The sequence below is a fragment of the Balaenoptera physalus genome (genome assembly GCF_965194825.1).
Source record: "Balaenoptera physalus genome assembly, chromosome: 16".
Classification (NCBI taxonomy): domain Eukaryota; kingdom Metazoa; phylum Chordata; class Mammalia; order Artiodactyla; family Balaenopteridae; genus Balaenoptera; species Balaenoptera physalus.
In genome coordinates, this window is record NC_138898.1 from 434,162 (window position 1) to 448,453 (window position 14,292).

General features: G+C 63.5%; 1 protein-coding gene across 1 annotated transcript; it reads right to left on the reverse strand.

The window, feature by feature from the left end:
- Window positions 1–2: 2 nt before the first annotated feature.
- Window positions 3–12,645, reverse strand: ABHD16B (abhydrolase domain containing 16B). Its single transcript, XM_082428834.1, has one exon. The coding sequence runs from the start codon at window positions 3,377–3,379 to the stop codon at window positions 1,967–1,969; it is 1,413 nt and encodes a 470-aa protein (XP_082284960.1). The 5' UTR covers window positions 3,380–12,645; the 3' UTR covers window positions 3–1,966.
- Window positions 12,646–14,292: the final 1,647 nt, after the last annotated feature.

The window sequence follows — 14,292 nt, forward strand, 5'->3', positions numbered from 1 at the left end:
CTTTGACGCGCGCTCCGCCCCCCCCGTCCCGCCCCCACGAGCGGTATCCAATGAGGGAGTGCTTTGGCCAAGTCCCGATTCACCAGCTTCAACCTGATTGGCCGAGGCTGCGGACGAAGCCGGAAAGGGAGGCCGGTCCACCAGCGAGAAGCACAGGTAGAACGGTCTTGAGGTGCACGGGGTAAGGTGGGAACTCGGAGGACCGTGCAACATGGCGCTACGGGATCCTGGAGGTGGGCCTTTTGGAGGTCTCCAAGGTGTTTGCCCCTGCCTGCGAGCGCCACGGCTCACGTACTTCGGCGGGTCAGACTCAGGCCGCTTGCGATCCCTCCGAGGCCCGACCCACTGACTTTGGGGCTCTTTTTCTTTTTGGGTCTGTCCTTTTTGTAGGGATTTTTAAGTTGTATGGGGGTTGCGCAGAAAAAGGCGCGACCACGAGTTGCTCTCTTCTGGCTGGAGGCGCCCCTCGACCCCGTGTTCTCTCACTTCCTTTTCACAGCAACCCGGTGAGACAGATGGGGCCCTCCCCACTTTACAGATGAGAAAACTGAGGCCAGAGTTACTTGCCCATCACTCAACTAGTTGAGTTGCTTCCTGCAGACTCCGGAGAAGAGTTTGCCAAACTTGTCAAAGGAGAGGTGTGTAGCCTTTAGGCAACACGGTCCCGCTAAAACAAGTCCCACGACTACCCTTCCTTGGCTACTAATTGCCTCTGCAAGCAATCCTTTAGTGCAGGGGCCGGGCTGCACAGCAGAAGGTGAGCGGTGGGCAAGCGAGCGAAGCTTCATCTGCCGCTCCCCATCGCTCGCATTACCGCCTGAACCTTTCCCTCCCCCCGTCCGTGGAAAAATTGTCTTCCACGGAACCGGTCCCTGGTGCCAAAAAGGTTGGGGACCGCTGCTTTAGTGGTATTCAAACCCTTGAGGATCTGACCCTTCTGGACAGCATTCCCCCTAACAGTCAAGCCACCCTACATGTACTGATCCCTAGGAAGGAAACCCATTCCTCACCTGGCTAACTCCTTTTACTGTCTCAGCTCAAAGCTCACCTTCTCCCAATAGGTCTTCCTGGTACTTTAGGTCACCTTAAGTACCTGCCTCTGCTTGCACTGGCCCAGGTGCATCCAGGCCCGGTCCTGCTCTGGTGCCGTCAATTATATGCCTGCCCCACTTGCCTTCTTTCAGCTTTTCCAGAGTTTCTAGCTGAAACCACCCTGGCCAGCCCCTGTCCCCAGGGGTTGAGGACAGCCAGTAGTCCCTGCTTCATACAATTAAGGGCAGGTGGTGAGGATGCGACTGCATTACAGATGGTGGTGGGCAGAGGGCTTGTCTCTCATTCTGTGTGGCATCCCTGAGCCAGGAGCAAAGCAGTGAGTGGTCAGTGCAGGTGTGTCTGGAGTTCCACCTGGACTGCCTGCCACTTACTCTGAGTCTGTGCTTCCACGGTGAACCCCATCCTGTAGAAGCCAGGAATGGGGCGAGGGGGGCCCTATGAAGCAGCAGCATCGCACTCCTGGGGAGGTCCAGCTGCTAAGACTTCTACAGCCCTTCCAAAGCCAGTGTCCTTCCATAGTTAGAGGCGACTTGCACAGACCCTTCAACACTCATCTTTCCCAGAGTCATCCTGTAACCCAGGCCAGGTGAAGGACGCCTCCTGGCGTCCCACAGCCCATGTTCACACCATCCTTTCTAGGTGATCAAGGCACCCATCACACAGTGTTGCCGTAAACTGGGTCAGGTTAATCTTTGCATTCCCTTTAGCAGCTGGGAGCAGACTGGGACCGTCCACAAATGTTGGAGGGAGGAAGAGAAAGGAGGGAAGGGGAGGCCCCAGTGAGGGAGAGTGCCAGGTCCCTATGCACTGCCCCACCCTCCCCCAGACACCAGGTGGGGATCCTGGGCACGGCCAGCTTTACTGGTTTGGGGTGGGGGTGGGGGGTGGGAGAAGGGACACGCAGAAGCACGGTCTACAGCCTCCAGGGCAACTGGAAGTCCTCGGGTTCCAGCGGACTGCAGTGGGTCGCCTCCACGTTCCTGAGGTGCTGGCGAGCCAGGAACAGCGCGACCTGCCGGCGCCGCCGCCGGCTCAGGCCCTGGCCCACTAGCCAGGGGAAAGCGAGCCCGTGCGGGCCCCAGGCCTTCTGGTCCTCCTGCCGGTCCTCGCAGCGCGCGCGGTAGGAGCGCAGCAGGGCTAGGCACCACTCGTCATCCACGCGGTAGCGCGCGTAGAAGGCGGCCTCCTGCGCCAGGCTGCCGGCACGCAGCCATCGGGTCACGACAGCGAGGCCCTCGCGCGCCATCACGGCGGGGTAGCGGTGCTGCAGCAGGCGCAGGAGCAGCTCGTTGCCGCGGTGGCCCTCCACGTCGCCCGACGGCAGGGGGCGCAGGTGGCCCGAGGTGCTGACCACGTCGTCCAGCGTGCGCCGGAGCAGCAGCACCGGCCCGGGGTAGCGGCACAACTGCTCGGCCACGTTGAGGTTGAAGTGCTCGCGCACCGTGCGCACCACCAGTCCCTTCCAGCTGTGGGGCATGACCTTCAGCGCCAGCGGCACGAGGTCGTCGAAGGTGGCATCGAGTACCAGCGCGCCCAGCTCCGGGTACGTCATGGTGGCCCACGTGGCCGTGAAGCCGCCGATGGACCAGCCGTAGACCACCACGTGCGCGGGCGGGAAGTGCAGGCGGTGCAGCGCGTACTTGACCACCACGTCCATGGCGTTGGCGTCGTGCTGAGGGAACGGCGCGCCCGTGCTGCCCCCGAAGCCGGGGTGGTTCCAGCCCAACACCGAATAGCCGGCCTCCAGCGGCGCTGACAGACAGCCCATCTCGTAGAAGCCGGCGTTGCCCTCGCAGCAGATGACGAGGCGCAGGCCGCGGCCATGGCTGCCCGGGCGCTGGCGGCGGTCCATGAACATGGTGTCGATCTCGTTGCCGTCACAGGCCACCAGCTTGGCGCGCCGGCCGCGGTAGCGGTCCACCAGGCGCTCCTGGCCCTGCTGCAGCAGCGGCAGCAGCGCCCGCGTCATCAGGAACATGGAGCCGGGGTACACGAGCCAGCGGCCCATTGAGTGGGCCAGCGCGTAGCTGGTGAGCTGGCCGGGCAGCTCACGGATCTGCTGCAGGAGGCACTGCGCCTGGCTGCGCGCCCCGCGGGGCGGCCGCCCCTGTGCGTCTTCGCCCAGCGCCGCGCCCCGCAGCAGCCACACGCCCGCCGCGGCCGCCGCGCACGTCAGCGCCCGGTGACCGCTGCGGCCCCCGGCGGCGGCGCGCACGTCATCCCAGCGGAAGTCCACAGGCCAGCCGCGGAAGTTGTAGGTGTAGTTTGCCGTCAGGTAGATCTTGAACAGGTGCACCAGCGCCTTCACGAAGCAGACCACGCACATGGGCGCCGAGGCGCTGGGCCCCGACAGAGAGCCCTAAGGCCCAGTCGCCGGGCCGGGTCGCGCTTGCAGTGGGAGGCCCAGGTCCGGCCCGGAGGGCGGCGGCAGGGGCGGGCGCGCGCGGGGCCGCCTCGGGACATGCCTCCTCAGGGCTTGGCCCTCGTGGCCTTTATGACCTGGGCCCACCGGGGACCAGGAGAGGCGTCCTCTGCCCGGCGAGGGCCGGCTTTGTGAGTCACCGTTGCCCGGGAGAGGCTGCACTCTGTGATGGGCGCACAAAGGGTTCCCGGGCGCGGTGGACCGCCCCCCACCCCCGCCCGGGCCACAGCCTCAGGACCCTGGCGCGGCCACACCCTCGCCAGGCCCTCTTTGGCCGGCATCCTCCCGGGGCCTCATTAGCCTCTCACCCCACGCCCAAGGCCATCTCCACCCGCGCCTGAGCAGCGTCTGGCCCCCTCCTCCTTGAACTGTAGGTGGACACACAGGCCAGAAATCAACAGTGCTGACCTATTCCTGGGTCTCACCGGGAAAAATGCAGGGCTGCCCACAGCCCTGAACCCCCACCACCTCCCGCGGCACCTGCCCGGGTGGGAGAGGGAGCAGAGACAGGACGAAGCAGCTCTGGGGATCAGGCTGTGTGAGAGTCCGCAAAGGCTACGTGGGCCCCCCCAACAGGCCGGCCAGGAGGAGCAGCTCCCTGCCCAGCCCTCCCAGTGCAAGGGCGACGCCCAGGAAGTTCCTGGGGGAGCAGCGAGGCAGGCTGGTGGGGCTCTTTGCTCACTGCCTGTGCCCCTGCCCTCCACACCTTCCTTCCCAGGAAAGGGGGTGAGCGCAGGCTGGAAACCACCCCCCTGCCCCGACCCTGCCCCCCCCCCCCACCCCGGGCTGTTCTGGATCCTCTTTCCACTGACGCCTGCAGAGGCAATGACCTTCTCCAGGTGGGTCCTGCCTGGCCAATGTTCCTCATTTTCAGCCCCTGATCGAGCCCTCCTCTCCCTGAAACCACCCCACAAGATGTCCCTTCTCCTTTTCTGGAGGGCTCTCGTGGGTTCTCCTTTCTCTCCTGCACCGAAGTGGGCCGGCCCACCTGAGGGCAAAGAGGGCAGGGCAGAGTCCATGGGGGGAGGCAGACAAGAGCCAGGTTCCGGGGTGGTGGGGGGGCTCCTTCAACAGTTGCCTGGACCTGAAAGGGAATTTGGCAAACCCACCTGGACCCTCGGAACCCGAGAGGCCTGCCTTGGAGACCCCAGCCCTCTGGGGAGGGGGCTCCAGGCCCCACAAGTCCTCTCTGCTCCACTGCCCTGTGACGCTGAGCTGGGGGCATTGCTGGGCGGTCAGCTGCCGCCAGGCTTGGGACACAGAGCTGAGGACGGCTGCTGCCCTCCAGGGCTGGTGGGCAGGAGGGGCCAATGGGCAGAGTGAGTGAGTTGAGAGGGTTGAATAGCCATCCCCCCAACCCCTGTTTCCAGGTAAAATACAGAACACCCAGTTAAATTTGAATTTCAAATAAGCAACCAATACTTTTTTTGAGTGTAAGTATGTCCTAAATATTGCATGAAACATACTCATATTAAAGTATCATTTATCTGAAATTCAACTGTAATTGGACATCCTGCTTTTTGGTGTGTTTGTTATTTTTTGCTAAATCTGGCAACTCTGCCCCCAGCACCCCTGCCCCCAGGCGCTGAGATTCTGATCTTCCCGATTATCCAGCGCGTGTCCCAGACGGGGTTGCTTCACTCATCAGTCGGGTCCTGAGGCCCAAGAGGGCGGCTCAGAGCCGGGGCGCAGGCTCCGCTCCTGTTCCTTCTGCCCTGAAAGCACTTCTCCTCTTTACTAGGTGCACTTTAGTGCAGCAGGGGCCGTGGGGGCACCGCCCCAGGAGGGAGCCCGCAGGGTGCCATGCCTGGGGTCAGGGGATGGGCAGAGCCGCCCATGGGGACTGGTGGGCCTGGTCCTCCTGAGAAGTCTGCCCCGGCCCTGAGGTTAGGGGGAGCGTGTGGGCGTTTACTCTCCTAGGGACCTCTTTCATAAACTCATATCCTGGGGGGGGGGGCGTGCAGACCCAGAGGCTCCAGGCTCACTTTGCGAGCCCTCAGGAGCGACCCCAGCCGCAGAGCAGAGGCTTCGTCCTGTGCTCAGCCCGGATCCAGGCAGACATGGCGGCCGCGGTGGGGCAGCCCGCGGGATCCTCTGCACGCTATGGTGGACACATCACATTCTGTTTTGATTCCCCGGGGAAAGACGGGGCATGGAGGAGCAGCGTCCTCCTGGGGGTGGTCTCCCATCTTGGTTGGAAATAGAGGCTTCCCGTTGGCCGGGCCCACCTGCCCTTGGCTCCCCCGGAAGAGCAGGAAGCTTGGAGGAGGGGGAACAGCCAGAGACCGGATTCTGGGGGGCAGAGGTCAACGGGCTGGGGCTGCTGGCCCCCCGGAGCCCTTACCCTGTGTCTGGCCTGGCCCCTGACCCCACCAGCCCTGCCCCCAGCCCACAGGAGCCCAAGTGCCCCAGAATCACCAGCCAATTTGAGACAGGAAAGCACATGACAGGAAGGGAGTCCTCCTCCTGCTGTCCCCTCTCCAGAAGACCCCCCAGACGGGACCAGCTGCAGCAGCAGTGACCTCTTGTGCCCCATCCCCCTGGCCCCGGTCTGCTCAGCGAAGGTGGGGCTGTGTCCCCTGTTTTCGGTGCTCAGATGGAAGAGGCCACCCCCCAGTGTCCACCGGGCAGACATCTGAGCGTGCGTCCCCCCTCCCCCACCCCCTCCCGCAGGGCTGGCTGGGGTCTCTGACCTCTGGCCTCCACCCCACAGGGCTCCCACCCTCCCCCACTGAGCAGGGCTCCCTCCTGGCCGGTTCTGCTCAGCTTCCCCAGAGGCCCCGATATAGGCTGCCAGCCTCGGAGGAGGAACGGAGGGAGAGAGGGAAAACCAGTCCCAGAGGCTGGAGGGGCGGGGGCAGGATCAGAGCCCCTGGCAGAGGGTGTCCGGGCTCTGGGGGCAGCACCGGCCCTGGGAAAGCTGAAGCCGCCCCACGGGAGGGGGAGCTGAGTCTGCACAAACGCCTCTGCTCAGGAAATGGGGTGCAGGGAAGGTAGGGGGTGGCTCGGAGCCCGAGGACAGGAGGGGACGTTTCCTGGCGGATGCGGGGTCAGAGAAGGGGCGGAAATGGCCAAGACAGCTGCTGAACATCTGGAATCACAGAGAGTTACCGGCGCCCTCAAGGATGGCGGGGTTTGTGGGGAGCTGTGCACACCCCCGCCCTCTCCTCCTGCCTTCCTGCGGGTCAGTCTCAGCCTCCCCTCCCACTGTCCCCCCATCAGGGTAAAGCCTGGGTTGGGGTCAAGAGCCCTCCAGGCCAGTCGGATGCGGGCCTACTTCCCGGGGGCTCGACACCCCTGGGTGGTGCACAGTGTGTGCAGGCCACAGGCCCGCTCCTAGGGTGGTCCCCGGGGCCCCATGCACGGCTGGAAGCATCAGTGCACGCTCGGAGACCCGGGTCGCTGCTGGCGGAGCCCCTCAGGGCGGACCTTACCCTTTCCACTCCTGCAGCCCCCACTCAGGGTTTGATGTAAGGTGATGGCTGCATTATGTTATGCAAAGAGTCACATAGGCTCCCTGCCATGAGTCAGGCAGAGTGTACGAAAGGGGACCGTGCTTTCCAAGCCCCTCTCTGGTACCCAAAAGTCTTAACTTTTCTCTACTTGCCCGCAGACATGCCCACCTACAGGCCTGTGAGCATCGCCGCATGCCCGCGGCTGGCCAGTGGCCACTCCTCCCCATGTGCAGACACTAACGCCCCAGCGTACCCTGCTGGTGGATACCCAGGTTTCCAGATCTTTCCCTTCAGCGTGGCTGCCAAGAACACCCTTGTCTGAGGACCCTGCCCTCTTGGTGATTTCCCCTCCACACCCGAGTCCTAAGAGTGTGCCAGGGTGTGGCCAGATTGCTTTTCCAAAAGTTTGTGCTGGCCTGTGAGTCATGTGGGGAGCGTCTGCAGCAAGGCCAGGGAGTGTGGTGGTTTAGTATTTGTTGGTCTATGTGTGTATAAGTTTAATGAGTGTTGACTGATCCTGACCTGCTGACCAGGCACCAGGAGCCATTCCATCAGTCAGGCAATCCAGTCCTGCTTTTTGCCCACTGCCCCTTGGAGGTCCCTCACCTGTGGGACCCCCGGGCTGGCCAGCTTCTCTCATGGTGGCCAGATGGAAACTGTGGCCTGGACCTCAGCCAGCCCTGGCTCTGGAGAGGGGAGACTAAGCGGGGCGGGGATGATGGGATGATGGAAAGGGTGGGGTACCCTCGGCCTGGGAGTCAGGTCTTGGGGTTTGGGCGTGCTACGTGTTTTCAGCAGGGGACCCTGAAGACCAGTGATGATGGCGGGAAAGGGGATCAGCACAGAGGGCCTGAGATGGCTCCTCGCCCACTTGCCCCAGCGCCCCCCCTTCCCCCCACCCCCAAGTTGGAGCCCTGGTTCCTGCCCACAGAGCCTCTCCTGGGGACTCTGACTCCACCGGTGGGGGTCTCCAGGGGGCACAGATGTTGCCTTTCCCTCCTGGCTCCTCCAAGTCCCAGAACCATCAACATTTGTCTCCTGGTGTTGAGGCGGAAGGTGGGAGGTGTCTCCAAAGGGGCAACCCACACAGTGGTCCTTGGAGAGCTCCGGAGGGCGACCCGGAGCCCCCGACACCGGTGCCCTGTCCCCCTCCTCCTGACACTCCAGCGGGGAAGCGGCTCCTCTTTGGAGGCGGGGCCGTCACTGGGACGCTCCCACTCTACCCCCAGCAGCATCCTGGGTCCAGGCAGCCAGCCCAAGAGCGAAGAGGCAGGTGCGGGGCGTGGGTAGGGGTCTCAGCAGTGAGCACTCAGCTCTCCTCGGCGAGGACTGGGTGGGGATCCCCTTGGCCTCCACCCGAGACCCCCAGGGCCAGCCTTCCTGGGGCGTGGCTCTCCCACCTACCCCGGTGGGTGGGCTGAAGCTGGCTTCCGCTTAGGCCCGGCGTCAGGGCTGGGGGCTCACGAGCGGGGCTCCTTCCTGACGCCCCCCAACAGACACCAGAGAGCGGAGGAGGGGGAAGCGTCTGGAGGTTGGGGGCGGGGCAGAGCCAGCCCAGAGCAGGGGGGACCCTGCAAGGCCCCCGAGATCTCCTGGGGTCTCTGGCGCAGGGTCCGCTCTGCCCTTCGGGGTACGCAGCCGGGGGAGGGGGCTCTCCTTGGGCTGCACTGCCGGCACCTCCTGAGCTGGCTCTGAGCGGATCTAGGTTACAGCCCTCGCGGCTCCTTCTAAGTCTCTTGCGCAGATTAAAAATGGCAACTGTCCTGGAGCTGACCCCAGGGGACCCTGGAAGTTTCCTCCCCCCACTTGCTCACAGACAGTCTCTGTTCTCAGCGTCTGCTCAGCTCCGGGGCGGCTGCTCAGAGGCGCGGGCTCCCCACCCCTCTCACCCCGCCGGTCTCTGGGGAGCTGGCGCGAGGTCAAGCCCACCGCAGCCCATCCAGCCCACCTCCGTGGAGGGTGTGGGCGGGGCCGCGCCAGGGCCCAGACAGGCAGGCCCTTCTCCCCGTCCCCTCCCCTCCCGGCTGCCCCGCTTCAGGCAGAAAAGTGGGGCAAGAAGGGAGGGGGGATGGCGGGGAAGGGAAGGTGTCCGCGCCCCCTCGCCACAGCCGGGGCCCTGAGGGGTCCAGGAGGGGCGCCCCGCGTTGGCTCCTGAGGTTTCCCCAGGGGGCTGCCCTCCAGGGGGAGCCCACTCGGACCGCACACACATCACAGTCATGAAGGCATCACCACCCCCAGGCGGCCTGGCTCCAGGACAGGATCTGGGGGCCAGGAAAGCGTCTGGGCCTTTGCCCTAAGCCCACCCAGGAAGGCAGTGGGGCGGGGAGGACACAGGAGCAGAGAGGGGCCCCCTTATCCCCCCCTTCCTGTCCCCCACCCGCCCTGGGGATCTAACCGCAGGGCTGCCCACCAGCCACTTTGAAGCTGCGGGAGGATCGGGACTCAGCTGCCGGGCTCCTGCGCCGGGCCCGCCCCTCAGGCTGAGCTGCGTGGGAGCCGAGAGTGACCACAGGGCTGCCAGCAGCCTTTGAAGTGCTGGGGCCAGGCCGCAGGAAGTGGGCGGTAGCCCACCCAGGCCCTGGGCCCACCCCACCCGAGGGCTGGAGCCCCTGCCCACTGGGCCCATGCACTGGCCACCTGGGCTGCCCAGGTGTGCCCTGGTGTGGGGAGTTAGGGGGTCAACTCCCCAGCCTCTGGCGCCCAGCCCCCATTTTGCCCATGCTCCCTCGGGGGAAGCAATGGGGCCAGGGGTTGGTCCCTCTCCCTCAGCTAAAAATAGCAGGGCTCAGGCTGGGTGGAAACCCCCCTGGCGGGGGAGGAAGGAGCGGGGCCACAGGGCTGGGGCCTCGGGGAGTGAGGCTGGGCAGGAAATGCCCGGGCGCCCCGGCCCCAGCAGCAGAGGTTCCCTTGGTGGCACAGCCCCCTGGAAAGTCCCAGGCAGTGCCTGGGACCCGCGTGGGGCAGGAGTCTCCCAGGTCCCTTGGGTTGGGCCTCGCATCCTGGAGGAGGTGCTCCCCCATACCCCAGCTGGTGACCACCGCCTGGGCCTGGCCTTCCTGGCCCCCAGGAAGCCCGGATGGAGCTAGTTCTTCCTCCTCGGTCATCTCTGCGCCTGACGATGAACTGAAGAACCCGCCTCCAATCCCCCCTCACTTTCCCAACAAGCACCATTCACGGAGGGCCTGCTGGGCTGGTGGCGGGGGACAGGGCTGCCCCAGGGCGCTTGCTGAGCACAAGTAAGGGCTTAGCCTGAGGGAGGGCTTTTCAGGAGGGAACACCAGGTGGTCGCCAGCCTGGAGTGGGGAGGGCAGGAGCCGAGACCAGGAAGGTGGCGAGGAGTTCGCAGCCTGGCCCTGGGAGAGGCCTGGAGCTGAAGGGAACTTGGCGTCCTGGAGGAATAAGAACGAGGCCAGTGTGGCTGGAACCTGGGAGGGGGGTACAGGAATGAGGCCAGGAATGGGGGACAGATCACGTGGGGCCTGGTCAACTGGGGAGAGGGGTTTGAGAGGAAGCCACTTCTCAGAAGCCACTGAAAGATTCAGCAAGAAAGTTCCAGACTCACGTTTGCATTTCAGAGCAGTCACTGCTTTGTGAAGGAAGGGCTGGGGGCGGGGGCGCGGCTTAGGCTGGAGGAAGGCTCCAGAAGGCAGGGAGGGGCCGGCAAGGGGGGTGTGGGAGCAGGCGGGCACAGCGGCCTGGGAGGAACGCGAGGGCCGGAGTGTCAGGGTCAGCTTCTGGTCTGCTCTCTGGTGGCACCAGCCTCCCGGTTGATTTTCCGAGCGGAGAGCAGCGGCTTAGGCGTTGGCAAGGAGAGAGTGGTACCAGGAGAGGATGGATACGCTAACACTTCTGGTGTTCTCGAGAGAAAATATGAAATCTAAACAGGATAAGAAGGAAGCCAAGAGAGGGGAAAGCCGAGTGCTTGGGAGAAAGGAGGGCTGTTCCTGGTGAGATGTCACAGCTGTGGGCGAGTGGGGGTGTGGCCACAGCGGGAGCTGGTGGGAAGAGTCGCTTCAGGGTGGGTGGAGGTTTAGGTGACAACTTGCTCCAAGGTGTGACTCTGGAGTGGGGGACTGGAGGTGTTTGGAGGTGGGGAGGTGGAGGAGACATTCAAAGAGGGCCCTCACGACGACTCCACGGAGGGCAAAGCAGGCGTTTCTAGCCTTCACCGTGACAGACACCACCTCTGTCACTGCCAGCAGCCCCGTCACTGTCCCCTAACCACAGTCACCTCCATCACCATCGTCACCTCTATTGCCTTCAGCGCCATGAGCACTTCCCATCAGCATCACCCAAATCCACCGTCCCAGGCACCACCATCACTGGTTCATTCACTCTCTCACTCTGTGGGCAATAGTCCTGGCACGGAATTGCGCTGGGCTCTGGTCGTGGCGATGAACAACACAGGAGATGCCTCTTCCCTTGGTGGAGCTTACAGCCTCGTGGGGCAGAGCGAAGACAAACACACTCAGAGGTTTAGAAAACAAGCATTAGAATGATCCCGCAGTCCCACTCCTAGGAACTTACCCCAAAGAAGTGAAATGAATTTGTCAGCTGGCAAATGGTCCGTCTACACACTGGCAAGAAAAGGAGTGGATAACTGCTGCTCAGAATGAGCATCCCTGCTAAGGGAAAGGAGCCAGGACCAGAAGACCCCATTCTACGCGGCTTTGTTTATGTGAAATCCTGGGAAAGACAAAACTATAGTGACAGAGAGAGGATCAGTGGTGGGCAGGGCAGGGCAGGGCAGGGCCGGGGGGCCGGGGGCAGAATGAACACCAAGAGGCTGAGGGGACTGGGGGGTGATAGGAATGTTCTATATCATAATAGTGGGGGAACAGTGGGGGTGGTTACACGACTGTTTGTCAGAGCTCACGGAATTGTATGCTTCAAATTGGTGAATATCATTGTATGTAAATTATACTCCAATAAAGCCTCATTTTTCAAAAGACGTAAGAACTGTGAGTGGAATCAAGGAAAGCGTGCGGAGGCGATGGGGACGGAACTGAGGGCTGGGATCTGTAAGGGCTGGGTTTGGCCTTGTCTTCCTGGCAGAGGTGTCGCTCCTCTTGGGTCATGAGCTAAGTCCGTGGTTAACTCCCCTTCGGTGATTTTTTTTCCTTTTTTTTTCTTTTTTAAAATTTTTAATTAATTTATTTATTTTTAGCTGTGTTGGGTCTTCGTTTCTGTGCGAGGGCTTTCTCTAGTTGCAGCAAGCGGGGGCCTCTCTTCATCGCGGTGCGCGGGCCTCTCACCATCGCGGCCTCTCTTGTTGCGGAGCACAGGCTCCAGACGCGCAGGCTCAGTAATTGTGGCTCACGGGCCTAGTCGCTCCGCGGCATGTGGGATCTTCCCAGACCAGGGCTCGAACCCGTGTCCCCTGCATTGGCAGGCAGACTCTCAACCACTGCGCCACCAGGGAAGCCCCGAGGTAACTCATTTTTATAGGCTGTTTTTAGATGGGACATCGTTTCCCACCCAGGTAACCAGAACAGGCTGGCAGAAGTGTCTGTGAATGGCTAGTGGGCACTTGTGTCGGACTCACCACTGGCCAGCAGGCACAGGCTTGCTCCCAGGTCGGGCAGCCTGGATGCGGTGATATCCTGGGACCGTCAGCTCCCAGACCATTGAGCGGACGGTCAGCCGTGGGCTGACGGTGTCAGCTTGGGGGGCCACGCTTGGGGGGCTGCTGCTTTGCTGCGGGAGGGGGTGCAGGAGCAAGGGTTCCCCGTGGCCTTCACCCCACCTTGACTGTCCCTGGGTTTCTAGTCCTGGGCAGGGGAGGGCTGGGCCGGCCTGAGGTCTGGGCCCTGGGCCCTGGGATTCACGTGGGCTCCCAGGAGTGGACTCCCAGCGGGGGTGGGGGCACCCCACGGTGCAGGCGACGGTGACCCCCTGGCCTTCTGGCCTCTCCCGTGACCTGTGGGGCTCCCTGAGGCGGGGCCCTGGGCCTGGTGCCACCGGGAGTGGGTCCACACACTGGCGGGCCACAAGGGGCCTGGGGGAGTGTCAGGGGCCTGGGGGAGTGTCAGGGACTCGGGTGTTTCTTTGGTGCTGGCTCTGCTGTCCTTCCCGAAGTCACGGCCGTCGGTGCCCGGGCCCATCTCGGAACTGGTGAGCCCCAGGCCCCAGTGGCCTTTTCCCCCTGTGGCCTTGACTGGGGCTGGGAACCTCCGGCCTGGCGTCCTGTGTCCTGCCAAGAGGATGTCCTGTCCTCCAGGCCGGCTCCCGCCCTCCTCCATCCCTCTGGGGCCTCCAGGGACAGAGGTGGGGGTGTGGGGGGTGGAGGGGATTTGGAAGCCAACCGGCTGCCCCCCGGCCAATGGGTCCCGGCCCCGTCTGTCCTCCCGGCTTCCTCCTCCCCCTGGACCCGGATGCAGCGGACAGAGGCCCCCAGCCCAGCACCTGGGGTTTTCCAGGATAGACTCTGGTTCCCCTGCAGGGTGGGGGGTGAGCTGCTCCAGGGAACAAAGGCCAGGGGAGGAGAGGGGAAGTGGGGAGCAGGGCTAGGAAGGGGAGGCCCTGAGGCCACAGCGCCATGGACTGCCGCCCCCATCCCTCTCTCGGTTTCCTGTCCTGAGCGGGCGTGGGCCAGAGCGCGGGGGAAGAGGCTGCGAGTCAGCTCAGCGGCTCCTGCCGCAGGCCTGCCCCTCATCTGGGGGAGGGGGAGGGGGAGGGGGAGGCCGGGGTGGGGCATCTGGGCTGGGAAGGCGCTGAGAACTCAGGGAAACTGGCTGGTGCTTGGGGAGCTGGAACAGGGTGCGCTGAGCACCGGCACCTGTAGGCCCCTCCCCACATCAGTCTAGAATGTGGCCTGAGGGTCCTCCCTGCACCCCCAGCGTCTGTGCTGTGTGTCTGCCCGTGTGTGTGTGTGTGTGTGTGTCCAGGAGGACTAGGTGTCTGGGGAGGGCTGAGAGACCGTCTGTGTGTCCCTGTATTTGTCTCCTGAGTCTCTGTGCATCTGGTATGTTTCTGAGCACGTCCCTGGGCCGTGCGTGTGTGTTTGCATGTGCATGTGTGCCTGTGTGTGTATGCACATGTGTGTGTGCTTGAGTCTGTATCCCAGGCATGTGTCTGAATCTTGGGGTATCCACGTGGCCTTCCTGTATGCCTATATTTGTGGGGTGGAGTGCTGTTTCTCCTCTAAGGTCAAGAATGACCAGTCCCCCCCCCCACCCCCAGGAAGCCCAGACCCCGGGAGGGGTGGTGGCAGGAAGGTAGCTGCTGGGCCTTCTCCCCCCCACCCCCAGGCTCTGTCCACCTTCAGCAGCTCTGGCGAGTTAAAAATAGCCCCGGGGCCTCTGGAAGCGGAAGGGGTAGAGGCACCCGCGGGGGGAGGGCGGAGGGCGGGAGGCACCCCCG